At 42.1% G+C, this 17,589-nt stretch overlaps 1 protein-coding gene across 7 annotated transcripts in view; it reads left to right on the forward strand.

The window, feature by feature from the left end:
• SKAP1 (src kinase associated phosphoprotein 1) overlaps positions 1-17,589 on the forward strand; it is a 523,306-nt gene that overhangs the window by 55,075 nt on the left and 450,642 nt on the right. For all 7 annotated transcript variants that reach the window (XM_061589928.1, XM_061589927.1, XM_061589930.1 and 4 more), the window contains one exon: positions 15,401-15,426. In XM_061589928.1, the coding sequence (XP_061445912.1) occupies positions 15,401-15,426 (26 nt within the window). The remainder of the gene's footprint in view (positions 1-15,400; positions 15,427-17,589) is intronic.

The following is a 17,589-nucleotide window of genomic DNA, read 5'->3' on the forward strand; positions in this document are numbered from 1 at the left end:
TGTATTTGAAATTGTTTGCTTTGCATGGCTGTTCTTTGCCAAAGGTGTGTTCTGAGGTTTCTGTTCTCCTGCCCCCTCTTCTCTGCTTGAAACCCTGTTCAGTATCAGTTATTTTTCCTTGGTTGGACATTAAAATAGCCAACAAGTTAAACCCAGATTTGTCAAGCTCTAACTTAAATATCCGCTGTGGTGGTTTTAGTGTTCTCAATTGGCTAGAAGTGCAAGGGAGTGTAATTATACCTTGACTTTATAGATTTGTCTCACGGGTCGTTTATTTGAAGCTGTTTTGGAGGATGGCAGCCTTTGCTAAATGTATTCCTGTACCTGCCAGCTTTTTTGACATCTCTCCTGCCTCCTCCCCCCACATAGGAGATTGTGACTTCTCTCTCTGTCCCTTAGTTTCCCACAGCAGTGATACACTCCTTCCTCGATGTAGATGCAAGTTGTTTTGTTTGTTTCTTGAAACCTGGGCAAAAAAGTGTAGAGCACAGTTGTACCAAGGCACTTCATGGGGGCAAATCTTGAATAGATAGATCTGACCTATGGTTGGACAGAATCCACTGGGAAATTATCTTGAATGAGCCTCATTTAAATGAATGGAATGTAGCTTGCATTCATGGTTTGCTCAGGAGAACAAGCTGAATAATTGTGACTGATATTATTTAGTGTGGATTGGAGGTGCCATTTAGATTTATACTCTATGCCCCCAAATGCCTTGGGCAGCCCTGTGCATGTGTGCCTCTTATCCTGAACAGCTGATCAATACTCTATTCCCTCCACCCTATTTCGTTGTAAGTGACCTTGGGACACTACGGAGGTTGCAGGGCACAATCAGCCTCTCCCCCCTCCAAAGTAATATGAGCCTGAATGCAGTTCTTAGGTTACCAATTTGAGGACAGTTGGATTTCCCTTCTTTTTCTTCTTCCCCCACCTCCAATTTCTCCCCTTAGGCCACCATCTGACTAGCTTAATAGGTAGCACCAAACCTGTCAAAACATATGAGGAAAGTAAGCCATGAAAACTACTAATATTTGAATTAAGAACATATTTTAAATGCATGTTGACAGCAAAAACATTTTAAGATGCTTCACAGCTTTTGATGTTTCAAATAAAAAAGCAGTTAATGCATTTTATAACTTAATTCATATTGTCAGGCTTAGAAGGCTAGACTGTAAACATTTTAAGTTGTTATTATTCTACTTTGTAAAGGTAAAACTAGGCATCTGCTCTTTACCTTACTTGAAATAAAATCTTAGATCTGTGATGTCTAGCATCCTAGATTTGGCTAATATCTTAATTTGTAACAAAACATTGCCCCCAAATGAGCTGTGCTTTGATCTAACAGCTCAAGTTTTGCAACACTTGTTTTATCTGGTTTGCAGAATTGCTGGCCTGTGCTGCAAAGTATTTTACTTTGATTTAGTAAGCTTTCCTCTCATTGCAAACAGCAGGGGTAGGGGAATTCTAATTGAGACTGCAATGGAGGCAAAGGGTTAAGGCCTCCCACACCATGGTCTTGATCCAGATTTCTTCCAACCTCATCCTACACACCTCAAGCAAAGCCAAATCACGTAAATAACTTCATGTCTAGCTGTCCCATAGTTCTTCCAAGGCTTTCTTTAAATGTCGGTAATGTTACTTAAGAAATTATAAATGTGAAATGACCAGGAAAAAGCAAAATCAGGAGATGAATTTTAGGGTAGAGACACACACTCACTGTTTTGCTGGTTCCAGTGCATCTCCACCTATCTTTTTTGAAAATCGGGGGGCACACAACACTAGTCAAACCCCACCCCTTTTTACTACAAAACCTGGTGGGATCAGCCTGAGTGTTTTTTTCCTTTTAATTGACTTCAAAGGGATTTTGCAACAGATCAGTAGGTCAACCCATTCCCCTTCCAGGTGTGGCCAATGCAAACACTTTGTTGTAGGTAAATAGTGTGCTCACAGCCTTTGATTGGGAGGGAAACCTTGGGCAATTGCTTGATGCCATGCAGATGTTTTTTAAAAAATGCATAAGTGATGTGGAGAAAATCACTTGGTCTCCATTAGGGATGTCCTAGAATTCTGTCCAATTCAAATTTGTGTCAGCTCTACACTGCATCAGCAGTGCCAGGGGGGGCTGGAAATTCCTGGGTCTTTGGCAGGGAAGGAAAGTCCTTAGCCAGCAGTCGGGTTGTAAATCTGCCAGGCCTATCCGAAGCGTACTTGCCGAGTCAGAAGTCCAGAAGCAAGGTCAGTGGAGGTCCGGGATCAATTGCCAAGGAGGTCAGTCAAAGAGATGCTGCAGAGAAACTAGGTCTACACAAAGCCACGCCTGACGTTGCAGTCAGCAACAAGCTGCAGCCAAGGTGTGCCTTATAAAGAGCAGGATGGACAGCAGGTGTGAGTCCTCAGCGTTTGGGCCTTAAGGAGACAGGCCTGCCTCTCTTCTGCCTGACCTTCTGCTGTCTACGTTCTGCAGGTGAGGGGGGAGTATCCTGTTCACTGTCTGTGTCTGGCTGCAGGGACTCTGCTGTATCTGGGGTGCTCTGCAGCTGAGGGGGAGAAGGAGCTGGATTCTCAGGAGGCTCCTCCGTGTCTCCTTCTGAGTCTGCTGCTCCTGGGTCTGCTGCTGTTACTCCCGAGTCGTCCTCATCTGAGGAGTCCTCTGACGGGGCCATGACAATTTGCTACTGAATTTTCCATTAAGTAGCTTATTCTCAATGGTTGAGGATTGGATTTTAATGCAATCAATTTCCACAGCTATTTTTTAAAATGAACTTTTAAAAAAATCTGCCTCTAAAACATTTATTTTTAAGAATGATATTGATATTTCCTTGAAAAATATTGATATTTCTCTCAAAATATTGATATTAATATCCATATTTTTCTGAGCAAACCTCCCCCCTGGATTGGTAAAAGCAGTTGCTAACGGATAAAGAACGAATTGATGCCAGCCTGTTAGGTTGACAGAATGCTTTCAAACTGGCACTGGCCAGTGGATCCCATTCCTAGTCTCTGTGGTGTTCCACTCAAATTGCTTAGTTGGGCAGTGTTAGTGTGTCTTTTGCAGGTATTACTTATTGGTTCTAAAATGTGCACCGGAACTCAGATTTACTTTGGAAAAACCTCCGCTGCACTGTATTAAAAATGACAGGGTTAGGGACAGAAACACCAATCTTTTGGGTCAAACTGAAATTGAAAGTGACATAAAATCATTTTTGGCACCTAGTGCAATAAATGTTGTGAAGAAGACATGTTCAAGAGAGATTAGGTGCCCCTCTCAAGAAGAGAGGGCATGAATTCACTAAACGAGAAGTATTTGTGACTTGGAATTGCTCGTTGTATAGGAGATGAAAGAATCTGCTTTCTGGGAAAAAGGGAAGTGATCTGTGCAAGTGGAGAAATTAGACTTGACCTACTTGGCGAGTCAGCAAGAGTTTTGTTAGAGATTGCAAGGAATGTCTGCTCTGAAATGATAGAGCTGGTGGTGATGGAATATTTGCTGTTATGTCAGGTCCCACCAGGTTCAGGCCTTGGTCTTTTAAAAGGTTTATTGAGCAGTTATTAAGCAGGGAGGGTGAATCTGTCAGTTTTGGTTTCTCTTGGTTTTTCATTTTTTCAATCTTAAGTTCTCCATGTTTTCACACATGCACTATAAACGTCCTCATGAATTTTCATCCGGATTTTAGTGTAAATTTCTCTTAATATACACAAATATATGCAATTTTGCCTAACACTTTTGCAACACAATTTCCCCTAATATAATGCATTTTTGTATGTTAAATTTACTAATATATGCATTTTTATGCATACTTCATCCTAGTACATGCATTTTTGTGCACATTATGTGGCTGGAGAACTGCATTACAAAATTCAGAGCAGTGTGAATTTCAAAGAATGTTATGTTTTGGTTTGTGTATTGTTTGGGAATGTGCAGATTAGGTAGGTTCACTTTTAAATGCAAACTGAATAGAATTTCTCCCCCTATTATTAAGCAAGCTGAATGGTCAAGATTGAGGACTGAAATGCTTAAACCCTCCATCCTGTTGTACCCAGTGATTTGCTGAAGAAAAAGCTTACTTAGTCTAAGACTGCAATCCAGTACAGATTTACCTGGGAGTAAGTCCCATTGAACCCAGTGGAGCTTATTTCTGAGTAGACATGTATTGGATTACCACCAAAATAGTGAATTCCAATTAAACCTCTGGTTTTGGAATTGGGAGGAGGTAGAATTTTTGTACCAGGATTCCAAAGTGATGGAACCACAATACTTATTTCAAATTCTGGTGGTAACTCTATCTGCAATATCACAGTGTGAATTCTTGTTAAAGAAGAATGGCTTAAATATGGGACCACTAGGCAAAAACAAAAGCCATACTTTTACCTATGCAGGGTTGATATCATGTTTAATCCGTGACACCTGTGCTGTGTATGGAGCATTGGCCTGAATCTGTGTTGTGTTGCTGAGCTAATAGAAGATTGAACACTCATGTGCCAGTGACCAGGGCCAGCACCAGGCATGCCAGGGCCCTTGGGCATCAGCCTGCCCCCGTACACGCCTGCACGCCTGTCCCACCTACCTGGCTGCAGATCACGGGAGAGAGTTCTGAGGCACACCCCCACTGCTGTGCAGGCCTGCAATGGGCATCCCTGTCATCAACCACTATGGCGGCGGAGGCATCAGGCCCTTAGGGAAACCTTGGCTGCCATCTTGGTTGATGGCAGACTTGTGCCTGCAGTGTGATGGCCCCCTGCATGCCTGGTGCTGCCCTGGCGACCAGCATTTACTTTGAGAGGTAGGCAGAGCATGTTGCAGGCTGCCGTCGCAGGTCTGTACGGCAGTGGGGGGGTGCCTCGGAACTCCCTTCCACAATCCACGCCACTGATCGTGGAAGCTACCGCTACCCACCCACCCTAAGGAGGAGCCCTTCAGAGGTCCCTCGGGACCCAGGGCCCCTCAGCCAGGCCCCGACCTGGCCGTCGTCTGGCACCGGCCCTGCCAGTGACCAATTATAAATATGATGTTGACTGCATGTGAAACTTATATGGATATCTTCTTTTAAAAAAGAAGACTTCTGCCGAGTCAGAAGTCCAGAAGCAAGGTCAGTGGAGGTCCGGGATCAATTGCCAAGGAGGTCAGTCAAAGAGATGCTGCAGAGAAACTAGGTCTACACAAAGCCACGCCTGACGTTGCAGTCAGCAACAAGCTGCAGCCAAGGTGTGCCTTATAAAGAGCAGGATGGACAGCAGGTGTGAGTCCTCAGCGTTTGGGCCTTAAGGAGACAGGCCTGCCTCTCTTCTGCCTGACCTTCTGCTGTCTACGTTCTGCAGGTGAGGGGGGAGTATCCTGTTCACTGTCTGTGTCTGGCTGCAGGGACTCTGCTGTATCTGGGGTGCTCTGCAGCTGAGGGGGAGAAGGAGCTGGATTCTCAGGAGGCTCCTCCGTGTCTCCTTCTGAGTCTGCTGCTCCTGGGTCTGCTGCTGTTACTCCCGAGTCGTCCTCATCTGAGGAGTCCTCTGACGGGGCCATGACAATTTGCTACTGAATTTTCCATTAAGTAGCTTATTCTCAATGGTTGAGGATTGGATTTTAATGCAATCAATTTCCACAGCTATTTTTTAAAATGAACTTTTAAAAAAATCTGCCTCTAAAACATTTATTTTTAAGAATGATATTGATATTTCCTTGAAAAATATTGATATTTCTCTCAAAATATTGATATTAATATCCATATTTTTCTGAGCAAACCTCCCCCCTGGATTGGTAAAAGCAGTTGCTAACGGATAAAGAACGAATTGATGCCAGCCTGTTAGGTTGACAGAATGCTTTCAAACTGGCACTGGCCAGTGGATCCCATTCCTAGTCTCTGTGGTGTTCCACTCAAATTGCTTAGTTGGGCAGTGTTAGTGTGTCTTTTGCAGGTATTACTTATTGGTTCTAAAATGTGCACCGGAACTCAGATTTACTTTGGAAAAACCTCCGCTGCACTGTATTAAAAATGACAGGGTTAGGGACAGAAACACCAATCTTTTGGGTCAAACTGAAATTGAAAGTGACATAAAATCATTTTTGGCACCTAGTGCAATAAATGTTGTGAAGAAGACATGTTCAAGAGAGATTAGGTGCCCCTCTCAAGAAGAGAGGGCATGAATTCACTAAACGAGAAGTATTTGTGACTTGGAATTGCTCGTTGTATAGGAGATGAAAGAATCTGCTTTCTGGGAAAAAGGGAAGTGATCTGTGCAAGTGGAGAAATTAGACTTGACCTACTTGGCGAGTCAGCAAGAGTTTTGTTAGAGATTGCAAGGAATGTCTGCTCTGAAATGATAGAGCTGGTGGTGATGGAATATTTGCTGTTATGTCAGGTCCCACCAGGTTCAGGCCTTGGTCTTTTAAAAGGTTTATTGAGCAGTTATTAAGCAGGGAGGGTGAATCTGTCAGTTTTGGTTTCTCTTGGTTTTTCATTTTTTCAATCTTAAGTTCTCCATGTTTTCACACATGCACTATAAACGTCCTCATGAATTTTCATCCGGATTTTAGTGTAAATTTCTCTTAATATACACAAATATATGCAATTTTGCCTAACACTTTTGCAACACAATTTCCCCTAATATAATGCATTTTTGTATGTTAAATTTACTAATATATGCATTTTTATGCATACTTCATCCTAGTACATGCATTTTTGTGCACATTATGTGGCTGGAGAACTGCATTACAAAATTCAGAGCAGTGTGAATTTCAAAGAATGTTATGTTTTGGTTTGTGTATTGTTTGGGAATGTGCAGATTAGGTAGGTTCACTTTTAAATGCAAACTGAATAGAATTTCTCCCCCTATTATTAAGCAAGCTGAATGGTCAAGATTGAGGACTGAAATGCTTAAACCCTCCATCCTGTTGTACCCAGTGATTTGCTGAAGAAAAAGCTTACTTAGTCTAAGACTGCAATCCAGTACAGATTTACCTGGGAGTAAGTCCCATTGAACCCAGTGGAGCTTATTTCTGAGTAGACATGTATTGGATTACCACCAAAATAGTGAATTCCAATTAAACCTCTGGTTTTGGAATTGGGAGGAGGTAGAATTTTTGTACCAGGATTCCAAAGTGATGGAACCACAATACTTATTTCAAATTCTGGTGGTAACTCTATCTGCAATATCACAGTGTGAATTCTTGTTAAAGAAGAATGGCTTAAATATGGGACCACTAGGCAAAAACAAAAGCCATACTTTTACCTATGCAGGGTTGATATCATGTTTAATCCGTGACACCTGTGCTGTGTATGGAGCATTGGCCTGAATCTGTGTTGTGTTGCTGAGCTAATAGAAGATTGAACACTCATGTGCCAGTGACCAGGGCCAGCACCAGGCATGCCAGGGCCCTTGGGCATCAGCCTGCCCCCGTACACGCCTGCACGCCTGTCCCACCTACCTGGCTGCAGATCACGGGAGAGAGTTCTGAGGCACACCCCCACTGCTGTGCAGGCCTGCAATGGGCATCCCTGTCATCAACCACTATGGCGGCGGAGGCATCAGGCCCTTAGGGAAACCTTGGCTGCCATCTTGGTTGATGGCAGACTTGTGCCTGCAGTGTGATGGCCCCCTGCATGCCTGGTGCTGCCCTGGCGACCAGCATTTACTTTGAGAGGTAGGCAGAGCATGTTGCAGGCTGCCGTCGCAGGTCTGTACGGCAGTGGGGGGGTGCCTCGGAACTCCCTTCCACAATCCACGCCACTGATCGTGGAAGCTACCGCTACCCACCCACCCTAAGGAGGAGCCCTTCAGAGGTCCCTCGGGACCCAGGGCCCCTCAGCCAGGCCCCGACCTGGCCGTCGTCTGGCACCGGCCCTGCCAGTGACCAATTATAAATATGATGTTGACTGCATGTGAAACTTATATGGATATCTTCTTTTAAAAAAAAAAAATTCCCAGCATCATACAATGCTTGCTGAATTTAAGAGACAATAAATACATAGACCTAAATTGGTATCAAAATAGATCTTGACATTGTGGGTGTTAAATTCTATTGCATGAATAGAAAGTACACTACAGCTTCAAAGGATGACCTTAACAAAAGCTAAATTATAAAATTGGGCTAAGTAGTACATTTGCTTGAGTTATTGGAATGATTAATATAATTTTAATGTAAATTTAATAAATAACACAATTGAACATGATTTAAAACAACCAAAGCATACAATTAAAATGTCATAAATACAAACATATAGAGATGGAAAGCTTGAATAACAAACATGATTTCTCACTCTCTTATCTATCTGAACACGCCAACTTCACAAGGGAATCCTCTTCTAAAGATTTTGCAAAAGAACAATGCACGTTATCAAAACAGTCTAATGTTAGACTGTTTCCAAATGCATGTTCAGTTGTGTTATTTATTAAATTAAATTTAAATTATATTAATCATTCCAATAACTCAAGCTAATATACCACTTAGCCCACTTTTGTAATTCAGCATGCATAGAAAGTACCCCAAGGGCAGTCTGGCTCTGTATAAGTAGTAGTATCTGGGTATTGTATTGAGATTGGGAAAGATGTTGGCTTTTAAGAGCTCCATGAGTTTTTTTTTCATATTTTCTCTTGAAAGAGTTGTAGGGACATTCTGTGTCCTTCATTTTATTATATACCAGTGCAGCACTCTCAGACTTATAAGGATTCCTCCTCATTTTGGGACTGCACAGAAAGGCCACAAGTTGTCTATTTTAATCATGTCTTTTTGCGTCATGGTCAGACATCCTTTTCCATGGTGCTGTTAGGCTAAGACAGAAATGATCGAAGTCAGTTATTGATTGTTCTAGTTAGGTGTCTTTGAAAAATTCTGTGTGTGAGTGACATTTATGAATGTGTTGGCAGTAGAGGCAGAAATGGCACTCAAGCTATGGTGAAGTAGGTAAAGTATTAACAGTTCTGGAACCAAAATTCATTTCACTAGGGGCTCATCTACATGGTGGTTTAGTGTGTGTTTGGTGCTACTCACATCTTTTAATTTGCATGGTTCACATGAAGCTACTGGCAAACAGAAGCTATTGTGCAGTTTCCCCCTGCAAATCTGTACTATCCCAATCCACTGATAATACAAAAAGTTTAGAACAATATGGCTCCGCTATGCTCCACATGTCTTTGAAGACAGTTTGCTTTGATGCTTTTTAGTGGGCAGGTGAATTGTGACTTTCAGCTATTCCCCTTTCTCCACCCACTAACTCTACCATGAATTCCATTTTGTTTCCAGTGGTTTATCTAGCAACTTCTGACTGCTCTGTCCTCCCCCTTCACAGTTTGTTGCAGCCCTTTCATTTTTCCTCTCTTTCTCCCCAAGTAAACTTCCTTCACTCCTTGTAACTAGAGTTGGGAATTACCATTAGATTTTATCATTCTTTCTCATATTCTCTATTTATTTATTTATTAAATTTATATACCGCCCGACTAGCGATAGCTCTCTGGGCGGTGAACATAAAATAAATAAATAAATAATTCTATCTTTGCAGAGAGAATTTTGAAGTAACATCTCTTCGTGCCTGGTTTCTGATTTTTACCCTAAAAAATCTAAAGTGGATTTTTTTTAAAGAAAGTCACCTCACAAATATGAATATTATTATTGATATTTTCTCAAACTACTGATATTGATATTTTATTTAAAATATCAATATTATATTGATTTGTTTATCCAGCAAGAAAAATTATCTCAAAAAAGCAAGGGGCAGTGGAGAAAAGGTGGCAGATGACTCCACTTCTTTTCAACCACCAAACTTCAGGAAGCGGTGGGGGCAGGAGGGAGTGGAATATTGTGCAGGTCAAAAATATTTGCACATGCCTAGTCATTGAGCAACCAGAGGGAGTAAAAATGTAAAATTAGAGTGCAGGGTCACAAGGACACAGCGATACTAATCCTTCCCTGTCCTGCTCAGAGTGCGAGACACAAGACAGAGGCGAGACTGGAATTAGTTCTTGTTTTATTAGAGTAACGGTTACATCAAAGGCAGCGCGCTTCATAGACTCAGCTATGCTAACTCACTACTATCCCTAACTAAGCTACCTAAGCATACTCTGCAGCGTTTGCAAAAAGTTGACTCAGCACCCCAATCAGGGTGGCACCGCTTTAAGTAGGGAAGGTCTTTGCCCATAATCTCTGACTCCTCCAAAGTTCCACCTTCTGGCTAACTTGCTTTTTGCAGCGTCTTGCATGGGGTGGGGGGGGAAGCCTCTGCCGGCTCATCTAACAGTACAGGTTCGATAGATGCTGGCTCAGCTTCAGTAGGCGGGAAAGCATTTGAAGTGCCAGGCGGGGAGTCCTGGGGGGTGGAGTTGGCGCACGTGCCAGATCATCCCTCAACGGCTCTGTTGGGGCGACTGTAGGTGGAGCGAGGTCGGCTTCAGCGGGAGAACTGTCTGTGGGAACTGGCAGACTGTCAACTACACCCCCACCCTCATTGTCCTCGAAAGCCTCTACACCCACTTCCTCATAGCCCCCCAAAGCCTCATCTGCCTCTGATTCCTGTTCCTGCTCTAACTGGGGAAGCTGGGGCTCAACCGACTCTCCTCCCTGATCCCCCTGGGAGAGCTGGGGCTCAACATTCCCAGAGGAATGCCTACTTGTGTGAATGGAAAACAACAGATTTGAACCTATCATTGAGCAAGAAGTGTGGACCTTGCAAATCTATTACAATGGTAAAAATAGCGTATTTGCTATAAAGAAATGCTCCCATGTGGATAAGCCCTAGAACTGAAGTGAAATTGGTTTAGGTTGAAAGCAGTGAGACAAATTCTGTTTTCTCAGTTTACTTTAGTATACAAATCTGACTTTCAAGTAAATTTTCTTTCAGAATATCTCCTGCTGTTTCCTAGGCTAGGGACAGTTCACCAAGGAGCCCACAAATGAGCCGTTACTTGGTGAGAAGCCTCCTAGTGATTATATCTGATATTGGCCCTGATAGCTGCTACACCAATTGAGAGGTCTCTTCCCAGGCCACATTCAGTGCAAGCACTCACCTTTTGGTACAGTAACAGTTAATGCTTCTTGCATCACAGAGGAGCGAGGACTTGCTGCTACAAGAAGATAAGTCTAGAGGAGGGCTCTTTATGGTTGGCTATAGTAGGTGCTAGCATTATGGTGGAGGACTGCCACTTCAGTTGTGATGGGCAGGGGGAGGTATGGTAATGTGGTGGGGGGGCAGAGGAGTGTGGTTTATAGAAGGAGTGGTAAGATAAATTAAGGCTATCACTCCTTCTGGTCTGCTCTCCAGCCAGCAGAATTAGAGGATACATGTCAACCTCTTTTCTGCACCTTCCCCCTTGCAACATGGCAGTGCTATTATTTATTTATTTATTGAATTTATACCCTGCCCTTCCTCCCAGATGGAGCTCAGGGTGGCAAACAAAAACAGTAAAAACCAGTTTAAAACATCTTAAAAACAAAAGACTTTAAAACATTTTTAAAAAAAACACCTTTCAAAACATATTATGACAAAGCATCTTTAAAAACATATTGAAAGAAAGCATCTTTTAAAATATCTTTAAAAAACAGCATTAAAAACATCTAAAAAAGTAATTCAAATACAGATGCAGACTGGGATAAGGTCTCTACTTAAAAAGCTTGTTGAAAGAGGAAGGTCTTCAGTAGGCACCGAAAAGATTATAGAGATAGTCCCCATCTAATATTTAAGGGCAGGGAATTCCAAAGGGTTGGTGCCACAACATGGAAGGTCAGCTTCCTATGTTGTACAGAACGGATCTTCTGATAAGATGGTATCCGCAGGAGGCCCTCACCTGCAGAGCACAGTGATTTACTGGGTATAAAAGGAGTAAGGCGATTTTTCAGGTTTCCTGGTCCCAAGCTGCATAAGGCTTTGTACACCAAAACCAGAACCTTGAATTTAGACCGGTAGATAACGGGCAGCCAGTGTTATTGAATTCCAGGTCACTCAAAAATAAGTCATCAGCCTTTCCTGATTGGTGCATCTTTTCTTGAGGGTGGGGGTGTAGTTGACAGTCTGCCAGTTCTCATGGACAGTTCTCCTGCCGAACCAGACCTCGCTCCACCTACAGTCGCCCCAACAGAGCCAACAGAGCGTGTGAAGAAAGTTGACTCAGCACCCCAATTGGGGGTGCTGCCTTAAGTAGGGAAGGTCTTCACCCGTAATCTCTGACTCCTCTGAAGTTCCACCTTCTGGCCGACCCATTTCTCATGCCATCTCACGTGGGGCGAGGGGGGGGGCAAGCCTTCGCCAGCTCATCTGACAGTACAGGCTTGATAGGTGCCAGCTCGGCTTCAGTAGGCGGGAAAGCATTTGAAGTGCCAGGCGGGGAGTCCTGGGGGGGGTGGAGTTGGCGCACAGGGTAGAAATAGAAATATTTTAAATAAATAAATAAATAAACTTTAACCCTGTCACCAATACAGTAGGGCCCCACTCATACGTCAGGTTACGTTCCAGACCCCCGCCTAAAAGCAAATCCCGTCAAAAAGTGGAACTCCGTCAATAAAATGGTGCCCGACGCCCAAAAATTACCGTAACAGCGGAACAAGCACCATATGAGTTGGGCCTTACTCTAATTGAAATCCGCCGTATTAGCGGAACGCCAAAAAGCAGGCTGCCAAAAAGTGGGGCCCTACTGTACTTTGCAATAACTGGAGAAGAAACACCTTTTTACCCAGACCTTTGATTGAGTAGATGTTTTTTATCCTCTTGCATTGTTATGAACTGCTGCTCTTGGCTGCTCGTCTGCTGTTTTGCCATGGGTGACTTTGTAATTTTATTTCTTTTCTTTTTCTTTTTTTAGTTTAGAAGCAGTTTTCAGTTTTCTGTGTGGAACAGCAATAGACAACTGTGTTTCATCTTTATCCAATTTTGCTGGTGCCATTGTGCTGTTTTCACCCCATTACTTTTAAAGTTTACCCCCTTTCCTCTTCTTAATATTATTATACCTAATCACCGTCATTGATGTTAATATGTATTCTTTTTCCTCCCTATCTGCATTATCCCTTCTTCTCCTTTGCTTTTTCCAGTTATTCTTTCTTATTTCTATTCTGTATATTATGCAATTATGAGAAAGAAAGAAAGAAAGAAAGAAAGAAAGAAAGAAAGAAAGAAAGAAAGAAAGAAAGAAAGAAAGAAAGAAAGAAAGAAAGAAAGAAAGAAAGAAAGAAAGAAAGAAAGAAAGAAAGAAAGAAGGCCTTGATAGATCCAAATCTGTAAAACAAACATGAAGAATATTATGTTAAACCAGTTATATTTTATTTCTGTAAATAAATTCTGAGGGAAGATGTTACCTTCTATTTTGTTCCAGAAACTGATGAAAAGGGCCCACCTTTCAATGAACCGATCTGCTTGTAAATCATTTAATGTTCTTTTTTAATACTTTGTCTTGATTAATGCAACAGTTTCCCATACTCTTTTAAACTAATCTAGTATGGTAGAGCATTTTTGTTTCATCATAGTTTTGTGATACAACGTTTTGGCCCAGTTAGTAACCCTATTTCTGTTTTATTTCATGGTTTTAATGTAAATGAAACTTTTTTTTAATTGTGACATTTTTGTCACCTGCCCTGGAACCATTTAGTAAAGTGTGGGCTATAATTACAAATAATCAGGACTGGCATCAGAGGGCGGCCAAGTTGGGCCCTGGCAGAGGGCCCCTGAAGGGCCCTCCTTGGTGGGTAGCTCTCCCTTCCACGATCTGTGGCAGTGTCGGCTCCTGACCCTGCCATGGATCACGAGAGGGAGCTTCCAGGCCCCCCTACTGTTGTGCAGGCCTGCAATGCCCACCTGCATGCCCCACCTACCTCCCTTGACATAAATGCTGGTTGTACTGCACACGCAAGTCTGCCATCAAGCAACATGGTGGCTGAAGTTTCCTTAAGGGGCTGATGCACCTGCCGCCATCTTGGCTGATGGCAGGGATAGTTGCATAGGATGCATGTGTGCCATCAACCAAAACAGTGTGGGCAGCATTCACCAAGGGAATGGTAGGTAGGTGGAGCGTGCGTGTGTGTGCCAGGGCCCAGGGCAGTCTTGTGCCCAAGGTCCCAGGCATGCCTGGCCCTAGCCCTGCAAATAATAAACAATAGCTGCTATAGTCACCCACACATTTTTCACCCTGTAAAAGTTCATTCACAGAGAGATGCTGGAACTTGAAAGGAAGTTATAAGTTTGAAAACCTAAATGCACTACTGGTAATTCAGTGCAAGGAAAAACACGTTTCTTAATTTGGCTGAGGAGGTCTTGGTCCACCCATGAGTATCTGCAGGATTTTTTCTTGGGAGTGGGTAGGCCAATGTAAATTCTTCAAATAAATAAATAAGCAACCTTAAATACATAAGTAGCATGAGAGACCAGTTAAGTAAACAGTGGTGAGGCCTTGGCAGTAGATCAGGCCTCTGAGAAAATTGTATTCCAGGTTCATTTCTCCATTGTTTCTCATAACCATCTATGAGTAGACCTAGCATCCAGGCAGTGTCTTCCCACTCACCTGTGAAACTCTTCATTTCTTTTTCTGGCTCCCTTCACTTCATCTAGCCCTTAATTGCACTAATGCTGCAATCCATTTCTCTACCTCATTGCATTTTCTAAACAAAACAAAAACAACCCCAACACTCCATGGATAGTAAGACTGGACAACTTCAGGGTTATCATACACAACTCTTAACTTCTGCCAGCAAAAGGTGTATAACAACTCTGGGTTACTTTGCAGGGCTGCCATAACCCATACTCACTTAGCCACAGTCACAGCGCCTGCAAGAATAATGATCTGCAGTAGCATTAAGAGAGTAATTTTTAAAATGATTAGAAACTAAAAATGTTTATAGACAATGGGTGTTTCACTCTAGCCTTCTTTTTTCCTAATTGGCTAGATCTTCTTTCATAATGTCAATCATTGCTATGACTACATTGATTGGCTAAAAACACTGAAGGCAGGAGCAGTTGAGTTTCTCACAAAACAAACAGGAACAGTGGCTGCACATCGTGCCTTTTTTTTTTTTGAAATCTGGAAATCTAGGGATTGTGTATGGCTATTGAGGGGGGTACTCATGAGTCCACCCTATTTTTTTTAATTGAAAGATGGTAATATGGGGATTGTGGCTTATCTGAGGGGGATGCCCAGGGAACTACCCTGCCTTTTAGCCATGGATTTGCTAAAATAAAAGTGCAGAAATGGAAAGTAAGATGGGGCTCTCTGCAAAGGCATATATTATTTTAAAAGCATTTAATTTTTGAACACTGTTAAAATGGTTACAAATAACAGGGCAGCCCAATAAATGAAAGAATCCTGCTTAGAGCATGGGTGAGTTTCAGCATCCTCTGCAATTTCTGTGGCCTTCCCAGCCATCTGTTGTCCTTCAAAGGCTAGTTCACAGATGGAGAAGAGCTAATAAATACTGAAGTCTTTTTTGTTACTCTTTCAGGTATCATTGGGGATCCCTGCCTGGTGGTAAGTATAGTTTTAAATGTTTGATCAGGAAAGAGTATTGTATCAATAGTGTAGGCTAGCAAACCATATGCAAAATCTATAGTAGTACTAGTAGTAGTATTTGAATGTATATCCTGCCATTTCTCCCGAAGGAGCCCAGGGTGGCAAACTTAAACAAAACAATTTAACAAGAAAAACAAAAAACAGATTAAAAAGTTAAAAACATCCCAAAACACAATTGCAATTAAAAACATTCTAAAACACAGTTAAAAATATTCTGAAGTGCAGCTTAAAAGCATTATTTCATCAGTGATGTTCAGGTTGCCAGGAACAATCCCCTTCAGCCATCAAATGCTTGGGTAAACAGGAATGTTTTCAAATTCCTCTTGGAAGTTTATAGTGATGGAGACAGATGCATCTCAGTGGGGATGGCATTCCACAATTGGGGAGCCACCACTGAAAAGACCCTGTCATGGGTCAGCTCCAACCAGTCAGCCCTCTGTGGTGGCACCGCCAACAAGGCCTCACCTGGTGATTGTAGGGTCCAAGATGGTTGATACTGGGGAAGGGGGTCTTTTAGATACTTCAGTCCCAAGCCGTGTAGGGCTTTATATTCCAGTAGTAACATCCTGAATTGTACCCAGTAGCACATTCTAGAGCTGAATCAGAACTTTAAACAACTTTGACTTTAAAAAGTCAAGAGTTCAATTTCAGAAATTTCCAAACTCTGCTTTTGAAATTTGACTTTGGGGGATACTTCTCAAACAAAATCAGAATTTTAAGATAATAAATGTTAGTGTCAGATTGCCAAATTCAGTACTTTTAATAACTTTTTTCCTTCATAAAGCTCTTCCTAAAAATTATGTAACTGTGAATTTTGAAAACGTTAATTAGGAAATTTGCATGGGGAATGTTTGCTCCAACTTTTTTCCTGGTTTAATGTATAGCACTTTATATTGTGGAGTTTCATGAAGTCTAGATGCTTTCTGTTTCTTTTGATGAAATTTGACATTTACACTTGACAGTTTTTTGTGTGTGTGTTTATATTTTGATGGACTAGGTTGCATTCTTTAAAGTCCCTTAAACATCCAGAAATATCGTTGTCACTTGTGGAAAAACTGGTTTAGTACTCGATTTTGTTGTTGTTGAATTACTGTAGGAAAACTGATTGATTAAGAGGATATTGTTTTACTTGCTTCCTGTCATTAGCAATTTTTACTGTTATGTTTTCAGTGTCCAGCCATGAGAGAGCTAGAATTTTTTAAATGAAAACTGGGATTCTTACATCTACAGATTGCATAAAAGTATTGTGTGCCTATGCAAACCAAAGATTCACACTGACCACCCTTTTGTATTTGGAGAAATCCAATGGATTGGCATTAATATGGGCCCTGCCTGCAGAGTGATTCAGCATAGTTCCTTGCCTGAAGAACCTGTAGAAGGAAGAGATATTGGGGTCACCTATGGACAGGGGCTACAAACTATGCGGTGCAGATTGAGGCACTCTTTGTTACTGCTACTGGATTTTCACTGGCATCGAAGGAGAGGGTGCCAACCACACTGTGTATGCTAGAGCCTGGACAGAGTTTTCTGATGCTAGTGTATGTGAGCCAATGATGTTTTCTATTTTTCAGAAGGACTGTTTTTTGCAGAATTTGCTTCTTGTCTAAAATGAGTGGGATAAAACCATTGTATGGGAAAAATAGATGTCCATAGTTCAAAGATCAGAAGTTCTGACATGGCAAAAAGAAATACAGAGATGGTACGAAAATGCATAACCCTGTGTATACTTCTACATGGGAGAGATAGAATGGGTAATGCATGAGTTCTTGTATGGCTATTTTTTTTTAGTAGCTTGAATAAGGCAAAGGCTGATTCTTGAAGGAGGATATTGGGTGGGTTGGTTTTATTTCTCTGATGATGAGCAGGGCTTCTCTGGTCTGAGAAGAAGACTGAGAAGGAAAGACAGTGTGTGCCTGCAAGAAGCGAGGACAGCCATCAATTATGAGGGATAAAAAAGGATATAGCTAGTATATAGCTGGAGCTGGGAATAGATACTCTTAGTTACTGAAGGCACCTGGGCTTCCAGTGGCAAAGATGGCTTCTGGAGTACCCCCAAGTGGCCAACCTATCCTTCAAAGGGAGAGCAACTCTGTCTAGAGCAGGATATCCCACCAAATCTCA

The sequence above is a fragment of the Rhineura floridana genome, chromosome 11 (genome assembly GCF_030035675.1).
Source record: "Rhineura floridana isolate rRhiFlo1 chromosome 11, rRhiFlo1.hap2, whole genome shotgun sequence".
NCBI classification, from domain to species: domain Eukaryota; kingdom Metazoa; phylum Chordata; class Lepidosauria; order Squamata; family Rhineuridae; genus Rhineura; species Rhineura floridana.